Raw genomic sequence first — 16604 nt, 5'->3', positions numbered from 1 at the left:
GCACAGCTCAGTGGCATAGCACTTGCCTAGCATACAAAAGGCCCTGGTTATCCTTAGCACCACCAAAAAAAAGAGCAACTCTATTATGGTATTATGATCTCCATCATCCTCATTAAAGAAAGAAAGAAGGAGAGAGAGGAGGAGGAGGAAGGAGCCAGCTCAGGTCCAGCCTTTGGTGCATTATACTATCAAGAACTGTGACAATATGCCCTGCAGGCACTTTCTGGGAAATTACTTGTTCTTACCCTCTATGGAAATGACTAGCCCAGACTTGGACACGTTCCTATTTCAAACATGAGCTGGTTTCTCCATCTTCATAAGGTACATGTCTTGGTCCCAGAAGCGGCCTTGGCTAATGCCATCTCTGAGGATAGTTTTTAATACTACAAGCAAGGCTTGTAGTATTAAAAGAGCAGTTCAGAGGAAGGAGAGAAAAGGTGATCAGAGCTCACCTTGTAAAGGTCACTGAATGGCCAGCAAGCAACCCTGCCATCACCTGGGCCAAAGCTGTCCTGACCCACATGGCTGACCCACAGTGGAGACGCTCTAGCCTCTGGACAGGGGCCAGGCTTCCAGGTACACTGAAGAGCCAGCTGCTCTTCCTGCCATCAAAGAAGCAGTGTTTAAGCATTTAACATTAAAATATAAGCCAGTTCTACCCACCTAGGAGTAAAAGCCTGGTTTTTGGCAATAAGAGACTTCAAGAGGTTGCTCTTCTGGATTCCCTCCAGGCCTGGTTAAAGCTTCCATTGCGTCACTAGAGACCTGTTGGGACTCAAGTCATCCTTTCAGGACAGACTACCCAGGGCGCCACTGTATGACAGGATTTGTTCTCTGCTAATGCCTTAAGATTAGTTACTGATGACCTGATCTCAACCCTAAAAAGTTCAAAAACATTTTTTACTTAAAAATCTAATAGGCAAAACTCTCCCATAAAGCAGCACCTCTGTGAGGCCCCCACAACACACAGCTACCAACTTTTCTGGACTCATCATTTAACCGCTCCCTTCTGCTCTGCACCAGCTTTCAGTTGATTCTGGAGCTTATCAGGGTCTTGGAATCCTCAGGAGGTGTTAGAACAGCTTGCTGGGTCCTACCCCACAGCTTCTTGAGTCGGGAGAATCTGGGAGGAGACTGAGAACTTGCATTCCTGACCAGCTCCAGGGGTACTGCTGCTGCTGTTCTTCCAGGATCAACTCCCCCTTAATTTTCCTTAGATACCTATTTGTAAATGCTGTGACATCCACCCTAAATGCCTTCTCCGTACTCTCCACTCCAATCATGACCAGTGTGAACTAAGGAAAGCCCAGGGCTACTCCCTCTTCCCTGCTCTCTGCTTCATCCACCCTTACTCTGAAGGACGGGCAAGTGAGGGTCAGGAAGTCCTGTGAGGAAGGAGAAGGGGGCGGCCAGCTCAGGGATGCTGGCTCTCTCTTCCATTCTAACCACAGGAAGGGAGTGTCAGCGCAAACCCTGACCAACTCTCTTCAGGAGCACCTCCCAGCCCTGGCCCTCGCTCCCCTCTCGGCTTTGGGGCAACTTTCTACCTATCTCTGTTGCTGGTACTGCTGGGATGGGTCTCACTCAAGGAGTCAATCCCAAGATTCAGGATCTGGGTTCAGAGAAGAAGAGGAAGAGCAGCATGGGTTAGCCTGGGGTGTTATAGACTTACACACTGGGGTGTGGGGTAGAACCCCTACACAAAAGCAGATGCTTCCCTTGGGGACTAGAGAAGAGCTTGGCTGGGCCAAGGCAAGACTTGGTGCCCATGAGTCTTCTACCTGCATCACCAAATCAAGTATCTCAGTAGCAGTCTGTTCCGACTCCCAATACCCACCAGCCACTGGTGAACCCTTTCCACCTGTACTGAGGGCCACCTGGGCCACCTTGAGGAGAAGTCCTGTTAGCTCAGCTGCTCCCACACCTCCCTCCCTGCAGAGTTGCACATGGAAAATGCTGATTAAATGTTTATGGAATTTAATTGAAACATGATTACAGATCTGATAGTGCACACTAGATGTGTACCACTACCAAAGAAAAAGCCAAACTGTATTCAACAGCCTTTCATCTTTGGGACAGTTGTCTTTAATAACAAAGATCCCTAATAAACATACTTCAGGAGAAAGAACTTCAACCACCATGCCAAAGAGCTTTCATGATACTTGTGAAAATTTCCAAATAGTCTACATGATGTTTCTAGGAACACATTTATAATAAAATGCATATACCCACCCTGCCAAAAAAAAAAAAAAAACTTCACAGAATAAAACTGAAATTAACCTTGGGACCCAATGCAAAATTTAAATTGATGCTCTTGATGACATTCTTCCTCAGAAGTGTTGCTCCTATTTAGCTTACATTACCAAAGTAAAAATAAAATACTAATAGCATACAGTTAATTTTGCTTTAAAGGGAGCCACATACACACACACACAAAGGTGGGGGGTAACTCACCTTAAAACTAGTTGTAGCATCACATCTTCACAATGTAAACCGATGAGAGTTCTGAATAGCGCCAAGGACACCACGCAGAGCTGGGAAGCAGTCAACACATATTCTACTTCAGAGAGTGGAATCAAACTCTACTCCTCACAGATGGCAAATAAATCAGAATTACAAAATAAAATGTGCCCCCCCCTGCCCCCAGCAGTGTTGACGAAAAGCACACTGCTGCCAGAGACTGGGTATTCTGGACTTGCCTACGGGAGCTGCTTAGGAAGCCAGTGCCTAGAATTACAGCACCAGGCAGAAGGAGCCTCCTGCAAAAAGGCCTATCACTAAGATCCAGATAAACACGCCCCCTACAGCTCCCTCCACACACCTACTCCCCCCCCCCCACCTCCCTCCACCTCATATGGAGCTCCTTTACAGGCAATTTGTTTTCCTGGGTCATTTTCAAACATGGCATTGCTTATTTACAAGAGAGGGATCACAGAAAATTGCATGTAACCCAGACAGTTCCCTGCAGAGAATTCAGCCCCAAGCCTCGGCTCCTCCTTGGTGCAGGGACAAATATTCTGCTTGATTCCATTTCCTACAGTGCTGAGGGTATGATGATATAGCTCCCTAATAAGTTCATTAAAAAATAACAAGAAGTCTTTCAATCTCTGACTTCCAAAAGGGAAAGATAAACTCTAGAACAGGGGAGATCTATAACGGTGCATTGCAAAATCACTGTACCCTTTGAGAGTAAGCTTCCACCAGTCCGCAGGGCTATTTAAGTAATGTAGGCTCTCATTCTTTGCACAGGAGAAAAAAGAGCTTACCTGTCTTCTAGGCAGGATGGCCTTAAAACCTGGTCAACGAAATCCACTATGGTGTTATAAAAAAAGAGCTATACTTGACCTGCCCCAAAACATCTCTTTTGCCCAGGGCAGGTCATACACTTGTAGTTAGCTGGAAGCAACGTATCCTGTCCCATTCCAAGTCATTGCCTGCACTGTTCCTTTACCTGCCATGCCTTTTTCTGCCTTTTCCAAGGCTAAATCCTTCTTATCCTCCAAGGCTTACTTCAGGCATCACCCCCCCCTTGGAAATACTCATAATTCTGCCACCCAACCCCTCCTCTTCCCAGTATCAGGTAGTCTTCTCACCTACTGCCACAGTAACCCCTACAAATCGCTGTTGAGGGTGTTCAGCAGAGTGCTTTTTTTTCTTTTTATTACTGAACTGCAGGAGTTCTTTATTTATGTACAAGAATTATGCATATGTATAAAACTGCCTATCATTTTGTGGATTTATTTTCAATTTCTTGAGGGTGTCCTTGGAAGCACAGAGTTTTCATTCGATGATGTCCAGTTTATCTGTTTATTCTGTTGTTGCTCATACCTAAGAAACTACTACCAAGCCTACGAAGATTTACTCCTATGCTTTCTTTTAAGAGTTCTGTAGTTTTAGCTCTTATGTTGAGGTCTTTGATCTTTGATCTATTTCTAGGTTGACACATGTGGTGTGAGGAAGGAATTCAACTTCACTCTTCTGCATGTGGGTATCCAATTGTCCCATCTTTGTTTATTGAAAAGACTATTTTCCCCCACTAATTGATCTTGAAAGCCTTGTTAGAAGAAACCCATTGACCATGAAGTTTTGAGTTTAGTTCTGAAGTCTCAATTCTATTCTATCAATCTCTTTGTCTATCCTTTTACTAATACCATGCCGTTTTGATTGCCATCATTTTGACGGAAGCTTTGAAGTCTCAAATATTTACACCAAAACTGAAACTCAATAGACATTCATGTTCCCCATCACCCAGTCCTGACCACCACTCCCCTCTCTACCTTCTGTTTCTGTGAGTTCGATTACTTGACATGCTTCAAGTGAATGGCATCATCATTCTTCTTTTGTTGATCGGCTTACTTCACTTAGTACAAAATCTTTAAGATTCATCCATGTTGTAGCATCTCAACTGTTCTTTTTCCAATTTATTTTGGCTATTCTGAGTTCCTTGCATTTCCATATGAATTTTAGGATCAGCTCATCAACTTCATCAAAGAGGCCAGCTAGGAGTTTCACAGGGATGCATTACATCTGCAGATCCATCTGGGGAGTATTCCCATATCAACAATATCAAGTCTCCAGTATATGAAGATGCTTTTCCATTTATTTAAATCTTCTTTATTTCACAATTTTTATAGTTTTCACAAGCATAAGTTTTATACTTTTTTTGTGAGATTTATTCCTAAATATTTTATTCTTTATGATATTATTGTCAATAGGACTGTCTTCTTAATTGGATTTTTGGTGTGCTGAGTTCTATTAAACAGAAATAAAATTGACTTTTGTGTATTAATCTTGTATCCTCCAATCTTACTGACCTCCTTATGAGTCCTAATAGCTTTCCAGTGTAGTCCTTAGTCTTTTACATAATATCATGTCATCTACAAATACAGATGATTTTACTCCCAATCTGTTTTCTTATTTAATTTTCCTGGCTATAACTTGAAGTATATAAGGAATAAAGCTGGTGAGGCAGGTTCTTATCTTGGGGGGAAGCTCTCTTCACTATCAATACACTGTTAGTTCTGAGTCTTTCATAGATGTCCTGTATTAGATTTCATATGTTCTCTTATTTCCAGTGTATTGAGTATGTTTATCATGTCAAATGTTGTGAAATGCTTTCTCTGTGTCTACTGAGATGATTATATGATTTTTTTTCTTTATTCTGTTCATATGACATATTACATTAATTGATTTTCCAGTTTTATAGCAGCTTTGCAATCCTGGCTTGCTAAATACCACTTGGTCAGAGTGTATAATACTTTTTAAATATTCTAGGTTCTATGTGCTAGTGTTTGTTGAGAATGTCTAAATTCATAACAGGTACTAGTCTTCAATTTCCTTGTGATAACTTTAGGTTTTCAAATCATAGACATGAGTTGGGATGTATTCCTTCCTGTTCTATTTTTGGAAGAGTATGTCATAAATTTAGATTAATTATCCTCTTTTGTAATTTGTTAAAAACAAAACATACAACATGAAATTGAACAAATTTGTGATTTCTAAATGTACAATTCAGTAATGTTAAGTATTCAGTAATGTAAAGTATCTGTTGCACATTGTTGTGCAACAGATCTCTAAAATATTTACAATGAAATTAAAACTCTGTAACCACTGAACCCCTCATTCACCCCAACTCAGCTCCTGATGGCCCCGTTCCACTTTCTGTTTCTATAAAGTCTGACTGCTTTACATACCACAGATGAACAGAATCACGTGGGTTCTCCTTTGTTGACTGGCTTCTTTCACTTAGTATAATATCCTCAGGTATCACCCTCAGCTTAACATCATCCATGTTGCAGCATCTCAAAGTGAATTCTCCTTTCCCTTGTGATTTTTTGGTTTGATATTCAGGAGTTTGCTATTTAAATTCTATATATTGGGGGATTTTTTTATTTCAATCCATTTTGATCAGAGAACATACTTTGCATAATTCCAATCCTTCAAGATCCACTGAAGCTTTTTATTTTTTAAAGTTTTTTCAAAATAACTGGAACACTGAGGCTTTTCTAGGACAGAGCTCATGATCTATCTTGAAGAATGCTCTATGTACATTAGGGAATAATGTGTATTCTGCCATTACGTGGAATCGTAAATGAATATTTTCTCTAGTGTAATATCTTAATTTCTTTAACGATCTTTTCACCATATTTTGTATTATTAGTAGTTGCTCTAGTTCTTCTAATATGCTTAAATTTATCAGACTCTACTTTAGGTTTATGCTAAATTAGTTCCGGTGAAATACAGAAATTTTGCTCCCACCTAGCTCTATTCCTCTTCCCCTCTTTGTGAGATTACTGTTAACGCATTACATCTATATGTTATAAACTCAAAGATACATTGTTCGATTATTATTGTTTTAAAACAATCATTACCACTATTGGAGAGAGGGTTATGATAGGTGGCAGTAATAGCAATAGCAGGATTTTCAAAGGGAATCGGGGCTCCAACTAAAGAGTGACCACCTAGCTGGTTATGGTGGCACACACCTGTAATCCCAGTGACTCAGGAGGCTGAGGCAGGAGAATCGCAAGTTTGAGGCCAGCCTCAGCAACTTAGCGAGATCTTCAGCAATTTAGAAACCCTGTCTTAAAATTTAAAAAAAAAAAAAATTAAAAAGCACTGGGGATATAACTCAGTGGTGAAGTGACCCTGGGTTCCCAACTTCTCAGACTTTCACTTCAAAATATGCATGGAAAGAAATATGATCTCTAACATCCAGACTTGACACTGGTTCCTTGGTTTTACCTGGACTTAAGGTCTTATGTTCTCCAGAATCCTGCCCCTTGAGAAGTACCTTCTGCTAATTCTACAGAAGAGCTAACTCAGACAAACCGAGAAAGATCTCCTGTGAAAAACAGTAAGTGGGAGGGCTCTTAATAGAATAATAAATCCAATTAATCTCTATACAATTAAAAAGAAGGTAATGGATGTGAGAGAAAAAGAAAAAAAGGGTGGGGGAAGACTAGGGAAGGAAAGAAGAGAGAATATTCATAATTTCATTACCAAAACAAACTCTCCTGGAATCCAAGTGACAAGTTCCCTTCCTCCTGGGCTCTCCTTACCCGAAATGGGGTGTTGATTCGGCTGGTGAGAGTGTCTAGAATGTGGACATTCTCGTGCTGGTGCAACAGGATAAACCGGAGGAAGATCTCAAGTAGTGCTGGCTCGGAGATGCTGCGCAGGAAAAGGTCCAGGTAGGCGGTTGTGGTCATGACCTCCTCCACAGTCACCTGGGACAGAAGAGAGTGAGCACAGGTGAGTGCCTCTCCATGCTGCGACACTGCCTCCCCAAACCCAGCACTGGCCACTGCAGGACAAGCCAGACAAAGGTGCCCACCACCTACTCACATGGCAGAACACCTCAGGCTGCCTCCAAGCTTCAATTCAATGAAAAAAAAAAAAAGTAGGAAGAAGCAATTCAAGTGTTATGAAAACTATACTCATCAGATACGGTTCAAATACGTGTAATCAAAAATGGGGAAAAAAGATTATGAAAAGTATTTACATGGTTGGTTAATCAGAAAGTCTGAGATAACTTGTTTCATTATTAGTCATGCAATAAATATTTACTGGGATCTACTATGTAAAAGAAGCTGGAAACATGGAACATATTTTATGTCCAGGAACATGGACCATAACAAACAAAATGATAATACAATAAAGTGCGAAGGAGAGGTACCAAATGCTACAGATGTTCAAACATGTTTCTGGAGAGTTTCAAGTCAACTTTTAATAGTATTATTTCAAAGTACTACAAGCACTTACTACTTAATACAGTAACTGTGACTTTTTATAATACAAATTAATATGTTCTAACCTATATGATTTTCCCCATGCAGTAAAATGTCAATCTCTCAGTGAATAAGACTCTGAAGAGTCTAGTTTTTCAAAGAACTGAAGATACCATGCTTGAAGCATCAAAATCTGAACCTTAAACATTTTGATTAGGGCCAGATGCTGTGGCACATGCCTGTATTCCCAGCGGCTCTGGAGGCTGCGGCAGGAGGATCATGGTTCAAAGCCAGTCTCAGCAACTTAGCAAGGCCCTAAGCAACTCGGTGAGACCCTGTCTCTAAATAAAACACAAAATAGGGTGGAAGATGAGGCTCAATGGTTAAGTGCCCCTGGGTTCAATCCCTGGTACAAAAAAAAAATTTTTTTGGAAATTTTTTAAGGAGCACATGCTTCTTTATTCTCCTAAAAGTGTGACGTAACATATGTCTTAATGACTAGCAGTCACTGCCAGGGTCATCACTTGCTCTACCTGGGTACAGAAACATCCAGACTCAAATGCAAGAAAATCACCAAAGAAATGGTTTGAGCTTTCAGATTCCAAAAGGCACACCCTGGAAATCTTAGAAAGCTCCCTGCCGTGAGTCCAATGGACTTGATTCCAAATGAAACAGAGGGCAATACTTTTTGAGGGATTATATTGTCTCTTTTCTGGTTTATCTTCTTTCTTCCTCCTTTAAAAGTGGTAGCTATCACTTTATTATACTATTACTGTACTTTTCCTTTTATACTACATTCCTCTTCCACTTTTAATTCTCAGCTTTCAAAACCCACAGATGAGTTTAGAAACCAGATGTCCAGAGCTGCTAGATATGTGCAGATAGGCCCTGAGTGATGCATCTGTGCGTAAACGCTTGGCGCTATCTATTTTGGCTGTTCAAGTTACTTTTTTAAAAGTTCTTGGTGTTCAGCTGTTCTAGAAAGATGAGTCCAGGTGGATAAGATATTTATTACCAAATCAGCAGTCTGCTTTCTTTATTCTAAACAAGGCATGCTCATGAAGTTCATTTGTATTTGCTCTTCTAGAATCTACTCAAACTCACACGGCAGTTCCCTGAATGGCCTGGGCAAAGTCCCAAAGTACAGCCTTCCCCCAGGTTGGCACCACCAGTGAGAGCCTCAAAATTCAACTGTCTTCATCTGACTGTCTTGAAAGGGCTCCCTGTAGCCCAAACACACCTGTGGAAACAGGGAAGCATCAAGCACTTGGCAGGTGCCCACACTGAGAGGAGTGCTTCTCCTAGACCACTCCTGCCCCTCCAACAAACTGCTTCTACCCATGCGATTCCTATGTGCGTGGCACTTCTAAGGCTGTCCCTGGACACACTGTGTCTTTTTCTTCATTACTCCAGTCCCATGTCCAAATCTGGTATACAGTCAGTACTTACTCCTGAGTGAACAAGAGCCCCTAAGGATCTAGTGATTTACATTTGCCAGAGTTGAGCTTATCTTTAAATTCTTACTTATTTTCTATGTGTATCCTGACAGCCCAGAAAACTAAGGACTTTTTTGGGGGGTGCAGGGGTGGGTGAAGGTGCTGGGGATTGAACACAGGGCCTTGCAAGTGCGAGGTAAGCACTCTGCCACTAACTTATGCCCCCAGCCCAAAAAACTTTCTTTTATAAATAACTCTAAAATAATGGGTGTCATGAAGCATACCTAGGGGCAAATGAACCCAACCACTCCAAACATGTAGTCCCATTAGCTCACATCCACTTGACTACTGCAACCTTGGGCTGTTCAGCAGAAAGTTAATCCAAAATGATTTAGGCAGAAGTCTAATTTCCTAGTGAGCTTGATCACTAGAAAAAAAGTACAACTGTGTAATCCTTCCAAATAGGCCACGTGTGCAGTTCTTTAATACCATAGTTTCAACTTAACTACCGACACAGCTGAACTGACATGTCACGTAGAATTCAAGGAGCTGCTTTTGGACCAATCATGCATCATCAGATTTTCCCCCTTAAGTTACACATGACCTTAATAAGCTCAAAAGCCCAGCAATAAACTCCTTAGAACATAAGCTCCAGTCTTGGGGGGCTAACATGAAAGGAAGGCATTAAGCAGCTATTGTTTACTACTCTTAGGCTGAATAAATGGAAGATTTGATTTCTTTTTAGAAATCAAAGCTGTCATTAATAAGCTAAGAGGAATTAAGGGAGACTTGGAGGAGCAGGGTTTACATAACAGGCTATAAATATTAAAGACCCAATTTCACTAAGTATCAAGTTGCAAACTCTTTATAAATCAAGGTCACACTCACCTTAAACTAATACTCTAACCAGGAAAATCTGGTTCCCTTCCCATCTCTTCTCCCCACCACGTCCTGGGAGCCTTCAGAAGCCTTTTATCCAGGAAAATCTTCTCCTGCCCCATTATCTTACTTTCAGAAACTTTTTCTAATCCCTCCCAATAGGCAACCTCCTGAACGAGGATGAGACCAGAGCCTGAGTGTGATCACTTGAGAGCTGACCAGAAACCACCAGAGGAAAGATGCTCTGCTGTGCAGACAGCCCTGACGTGGCAGGAGCCAGACAGGAAGACAGCAGACCTCGTGCTCCAGGGACAAAGGACACTGAGTGTGAGTGTAGGGAAGACCCATGTCTCACAGATGACCACCAACGTTCACTGACTGGTTCCCACACAAACTGCAGGTAGGTATGAGCTTACACAGAAACCGCACCTTAGCACCACATCACATCAGTAATAAAGTTTAAGGATACGAATGTTACTTCATACCAACAGCAGACCACAATGACCAAAATGGCCTAAAGAAAACTGGGTTTCCTCAAATAACTGTCCTTGGCAAGATAAGGACAATTGGACCTTCAGAACCCATCTGTGTGGGCACTCTGATGTGCTTACTTTTCAGGTTCCAGAAGAGGTCTCTGACTTTATTAGTCAAGTCCAATTTCCATCCATCCTTTGAAATAAAATCTTCACCCATTTTCTCTGACCTCCTCCAGCTCTTGTCTGGGTCCCTCTTCATGCCAGGTGCCTTTGCTAATCTCCTAAATGGGTGCTTTTGAAAGGAAAGTTTCACACCCAAAAGTGGGTGAGTGGATTCAATGTATTATTGGTTCACTAACAGTTTAGACTAGATTCAAACAGAAAATGTTAATATACACTGATTGTAGTAAAAGCAAGTGCTGTTTTGTGAAACATTTGCACATATATTTTGTTGGAAATACATAAAATTCAGTATCATTTATATGTGCTTTGCTCATATTTCCAGTAAATATATATATATATATATATATATATGTATTTGCACAGATCTATACATGTACATATGCAAATGCACAAAACACATTTCTGACCACAAGGAGTCCAGAACATCTGGCACAATTCCCATTCTATCACCCACCAGCTTGTCCCCAGGGCCTATCCTCCAGGATATAACCCAACATGCTCTGGCCTGGAAAAAGTGCACACATGGTCGATATCAGTCCTCTGAACAGGATATCAACTAGTTTTCAGTCAACTTAACTCCTTTTTATCTTTGCCTAAGAACTCCAAGTGTATCTTTTTTATTAGAATTTCAAGTTTTTCATAAATGGACAGTTTGTTTTCTTTTTTAAAAGGAGATGGGTGGAGGAGGTGACATCATGTGTCACGTTCCACTTCTATAAAATCAAAACTCTATAAAAAAAAAAAAAAAAAAGGCCAGACCCAGGCGCAGCCATCATGCCCACAATTGCAGCAGCACATTAACTTAATGCGTAGGAGTGAAATTGAGCATACAGACATCCTGACCTTTCTGTAATCAGCTCTAGTTGGGCAACTCCATTTGCATCTAAATTAGCACCAGAATCCTCCCTATAATGGCTGGTTTATGTGTGTCCTGGAAAATAAATTTCCCACCTGCTAATTGTTTTTCGGTGATCCAGTCACATTGCAGCAAACAGATGGATCCTACCTTCTGTCACTCAGGTAGGTGGCAGGCAGTGGGGTTGGGTGACTGTGGCACCCTCTCCAAGTTAGAAGCCACCTTTCCTTGGCTTTTCTTTTGATGTCAGAGGAGAAAACTAGCTAATGGCTGGTTCTGGTGGGTCACCTATGAGTCCTTACCCCTAGTGGCTTCAACCAAAGTGAGGAAACAGGTGAGACCTAGGAGAACGTGGCTCACACACAGCAGCAGAGGGGAAAGGAATGCTGGGGCTGGACGGGCCAAGACAGGGGTGAACTAGTCTGCACAGAGAGGACGGGGTGCAAGCCCAAGGCTGGTCCACCCACGCAGGCAAGGGCAGCAGCTTGAGGTACTCCAAGGACACCGAGCGCCCACAGAACATTCAAATACAGAAAGGGAAGGCGCAGACGCCCTGGCTCTCAGTGGGCAGCCCCTCAGTTCCAGCCAAAAACTCAGGACAGAAAACGTTCAATCATTCAAGGTCTGAAAATAGTCTGCGTTGATGATTCAGGCTCCCTCCCTCCAGGCCCCCTCATGCTTCCCTTCTGCTCCTGGACCTCAAGGCCACAGACTACTGATGCCACCGCCAGAGGCAGGCTGGGGAGGTGAGTGGAGGTGACATTCAAAGTCAGTAAGTTTGGTTATTTATTCCTGAAATATCTGAGAACAGAGGAGATGAAAATGAAGGCTACGCTGAGGACTTGGGCAACATAAATTGAAAACATACAGTGAAAATAAAGCCAGCGTGTGCCCCTTTCCCGGCATTTCTTCAGAGCATCTGTGATACATCAAACACGGAAGTGTAACCAGCCATACCTTCAGGGAGAAAAGGGCAACAGGGAACAAATGGCTGTTCAGGGCCCTTCCAGCCCCTGTGTGGAGAAGCCCCTCTCCATCTTCCCAGTGTAAAGTGGGGCTGGGGGTGACGGGGAGGGGGGGGAACCCGGCATTAGAGACAAGGGGGTGGGGGGCAATGGTGTCACTTCCTGGACCAGGAGGCTTCCTCACCAAGCGCATGCTCTCCATGACTGCGGCTGGCCCAAGTGTGAGGTGTGTGAATTAACACGGTTCCTACACACCACCCTCCCCAAAGGACACTCCTATAACTTGGGTTTGATTTTTGTAGTTTCCCATTTTGTTCTCAGTAGAGATGGCTTTGCCATGAGTATTGTCATTTGTTATAGATGCTACTCCTTTTGGGGTTCTTAGCTTTTACACTTCCTGGCAATGGGAAGGTACCAGGGATGGTGAGCTTCAACAGACATTTGTCAAGCCCATGTGAAAGCTCTGTGTTAAATGCCGGGGACAGACAGGCAGTTTTGAATGCTTTGCTGTTATATGCAGAAACCAAAAGCAGTGTGAAATTCCAACATCTAAACCTTCAAGAGTTCTATCCTGGGGTTATGGAGTGATGTCAGCCTTTCAGAGAATATTGCTGTCAGCACTGAGTAGAAAAGGAGATTTGGGAGGAAACAGGGAGTGGAAGATAGGAGAGCGTGGTTTTCAGAAAAGAACACAAGCTTTGTAGCTAGACAGACTCAAGTTCAAGTCCTAACATTCATTACCTGCATGATCTTGATTGTGTCATTTAATCTATCTGGGCCTGCTTCCTCCTCTGTAAAATGAATAGTCCACTATCTTTCAGAGTATTAAGAGGATTAAAGACAATGGGCATAAATTTCAATACAAAGAGTCTCAGTAAAAGATGACTATTATTTTCTGTTTGGGGGCATTAGTTTAAAATATGCCCAATTGGGGCAAAAAATGACAAATGTAATCTGTGTCTGTCTGTTCATATTTGGGGAGATGTACAATAGCTCTTATAAAAAAATGAGCTTTTTTATTTCCACTCCTCTCCCCCATTCCTCTCAAGCATTTTTCAGAATTAGGAGTATTATGGTTTGGATATGAGGTGTGTCCCCCAAAAGCTCATGTGTGAATCAATGCAAGATGGTTCAGAGAAGAAATGAATGGGTTGTAAGAGTCTTAATCCAATCAGTTATTTAATCCCCTGGTAGGGATTAACTGAGTGGTAACTGGAGTGGTGGGGTGTGGCTGGAGGAGATGGGAATTGGGGTGTGGCTTTCTATATATATATGTATCTGGAGGGTAGAGTCTTTCTCTGATTTCTGATCCTCATGTGAGTTAGTTCTCTCTGCTACACTCTTCTGCCATTATGTCCTGTCTTACTTTGAGCACCAAGGAATGGAGATGACCTCTTATGGACTGAGACCTCTGAACCATGAGCCCTCAAATAAACTTTTCCTCCTTTAAAATTGTTCTGGTCAGATCCTTTAGTCACAGCAGTGAAATAGCTGACTAAAACAAAGAGATGCTAACATGGTCACAGGAAACAGGCTGAGATAGTCCCAAGGAATAAGTGTGTCCTAGAACAAGCTGGAGTTAGAGGGGAAACGGGAACCCTCTAAAACATCTCTTCTTCTATATTTGCCAATGTGGGCCCATTTAGACCTTGCTCTACCCCCAACAGGTCCAGTTGACCAATATTTGAGAGCAGAAATACAGCTGTCATTGCCAGCAAAAATGGCCTGATGTCCACAGGGTCCACACTGCAACCACAGCTGGCCAAGCTGAAGGGTCACTGCTCTCATATATTTTTGTCTCTTGTCCATCATAAACCACTCTCTCTCTCTCTGAATAGTGAACAAAGGGCTACAGCTTCCTTTCCTGCAGTTGGTATGAATCATGTGTATCCTATGACTTGATTATAACTCATCAAAGTACAATCAAATATATGATCCATCGTATTTGAACATCATCCAATACAGTTTAGCTATAGAAATACCCAAAATATTACATATGAAATTATTTCTAAGCATGGCTCTGAGGTCCAGATTAACAAAGAAGTTTGAGGGTATTTTAGCTCAAAAGGAAAGATCTGAGTATTCCAAAGGTCACTTGATTCCCCCTTTCCCATTTATTAACTGTTCCAGAAAGCTTCGTTTTGATTCAAACATTCTAGTTGCAATGTGAAAAACAATAAAAACAGCAAATCCCTGACAGTTGTTGAGCACCTGCTGTTTATTCAGGGGCTCTGCTAAGCATACTGTTTCGGGGCTTTGAGACCACACAATCTGATGGGAACTGATTCCAGATGAACGGAGCAGGAAGGATCCTAACTGAAAGGGCAGGGGGCAAGCTCACAGAATCACCCCAGGCTGGGACGGGCTCAGAGAGGAAAGCAGGTCTGAGGCCAGACAGCTGGGACACAGGCACCCATGCAGCCTCCTCTAAACTCAGAGGAGCTCACGGGGCTTCTTGTGGCAACACAGCTCAGGAGTAGCTCAAAGTCTTTTGAATCAGAAGAATCATTCCTCATTACAAAAGGAGATTCCACCTGCTGCCTTTCAACTGCGCTTTGCCTTGCCCTCCTCCCCTCAAGAAATGGTGATGGAGAAATGCTACTCCCCAAAGTCAACTAGCTTTCTTTCTTTCTTCCTATATATGTAATGTATTATTTAGTATTGGGGATTGAACCCAGAAGTACTTTACCACTGAGCACCCACTGAGTCCTTTTTATTTTTTAGATAGGGTCTCCCTAAATTTACTGAGGCTAGCCTCAAACCTCCTGTATCTGCCTCCCAAATCACTGGGATTACAGGGATGCACCACTGCACCTGATTCAACTTTCTTTCCTATTCTGGAATTCTTATTAAATCCCTTAGCTTCCAAAGTCTAGGCTAAGTCAATTCTCTTTCTCAGTTTTCTTAATGCTTTTAAGATTGTAAACTTTCTTCAGAAACTGCATCTGACCTATAGTGAGTTCTCAAAGGACATGATGTACCATCAAGACACTCAAAGAACAATCAGTAAATGTGTTAAGATGGAAATCAGTAGCCCTGTTACTAGGGGGAAAAAAACACTTGGTTTTCATGTTGGGGGATGCCTTCATTAGCAGGGCAGTTAGTTAATCTGATAATACTTAAACAACAGAGGAAATTTTCTATTTATAGAAAATAACTCTTCATACAAAATAAAAAGCTTAACTCATGCCACAGTCTTGAATTATGGCAACCTGGAAAAGAGATCCACTGGGAAAAAAGACATGCTTCTGTGGTCTCCTCCATTCCTACTGAATTCAGACGAGAAGGACTTTCAAGCCAACCCTAGAGGGGAAACGGTGTATGGGCCAGAGTCTCCAACAGCAGGTCCCTAGGTGGAAAGGTGGCCTCTCATGCCTGCTGCTCTACCCCCAGCAACTCGGTCGGCCTCTGGACTAAATGCAGCACCCAGAGACGGAATTTTAAATTCAGACCAGCCTTCCTAGATAGCAAAAGTATAACAAAAGCAAGTTCTGATGATAAAAGACTGTTTTCACTCCTGGATTATGTTCCACGAGCCACAGAAAGACCTCAACACAATGAGAAGACAGAAAACAGGCAGGTGTCTGCCCAACAAATTCAACAATTCTAGTCATTGTGGTCATTTTTTTCTGTTATCCCAAACCTGCTGATCATCTGGCACTGGCTAATCACAGAAGAGCCCTGTCAGAAAGCAAGTCCAACACGGAAATGAGGAGAGACGGGGCCCTTCAAGTTAGTGTGGGGCGAGGGAAAATTAGAGCAGGAAGGGAGAATAACAGGCTTAACTCCTTATCCGTTTTCCTTGCTTTTTGGTTTTCTTATGACTACCTGAAGAAAAACTTGCAGGGCATTTGTTGGTAATAAATTTTTAATGTTCTCTTAGGAAAGTACAGGCAGAGAATACGGGATTCACACCAACTTTCAGACCAGATCTCCCTCCTCTCTCTACACTTGATTCTGAGGCAAATACCACCTGGCTTCCTTAGATAAGGTGGGTTTTGTGGGAGTTTCTTTATTTTTTTTTTAATTTCTCTGTGTGTCGGGAGGGTGGGGCCTTCCCTATCTTTTCATAGTTCTGA

The 16604-nt window shown here is 42.3% G+C and overlaps 1 protein-coding gene across 3 annotated transcripts in view; it reads right to left on the bottom strand.

The window, feature by feature from the left end:
• The window catches only part of Fhip1a (FHF complex subunit HOOK interacting protein 1A), a 233982-nt gene that overhangs the window by 30265 nt on the left and 187113 nt on the right, over positions 1 to 16604 (bottom strand). For all 3 annotated transcript variants that reach the window (XM_026384753.2, XM_077803090.1, XM_026384755.2), the window contains 2 exons: positions 7062 to 7229; positions 2455 to 2534 (listed from right to left, as the gene is read on the bottom strand). In XM_026384753.2, coding sequence (XP_026240538.2) covers positions 2455 to 2534; positions 7062 to 7229 — 248 coding nt within the window. The remainder of the gene's footprint in view (positions 1 to 2454; positions 2535 to 7061; positions 7230 to 16604) is intronic.

Source organism: Urocitellus parryii, chromosome 10, assembly GCF_045843805.1.
Source record: "Urocitellus parryii isolate mUroPar1 chromosome 10, mUroPar1.hap1, whole genome shotgun sequence".
NCBI classification, from domain to species: Eukaryota; Metazoa; Chordata; class Mammalia; order Rodentia; family Sciuridae; genus Urocitellus; species Urocitellus parryii.
The sequence above is the reverse complement of the archived record's forward strand: the minus strand, read 5'-3'. Positions and strand labels throughout refer to the sequence as shown.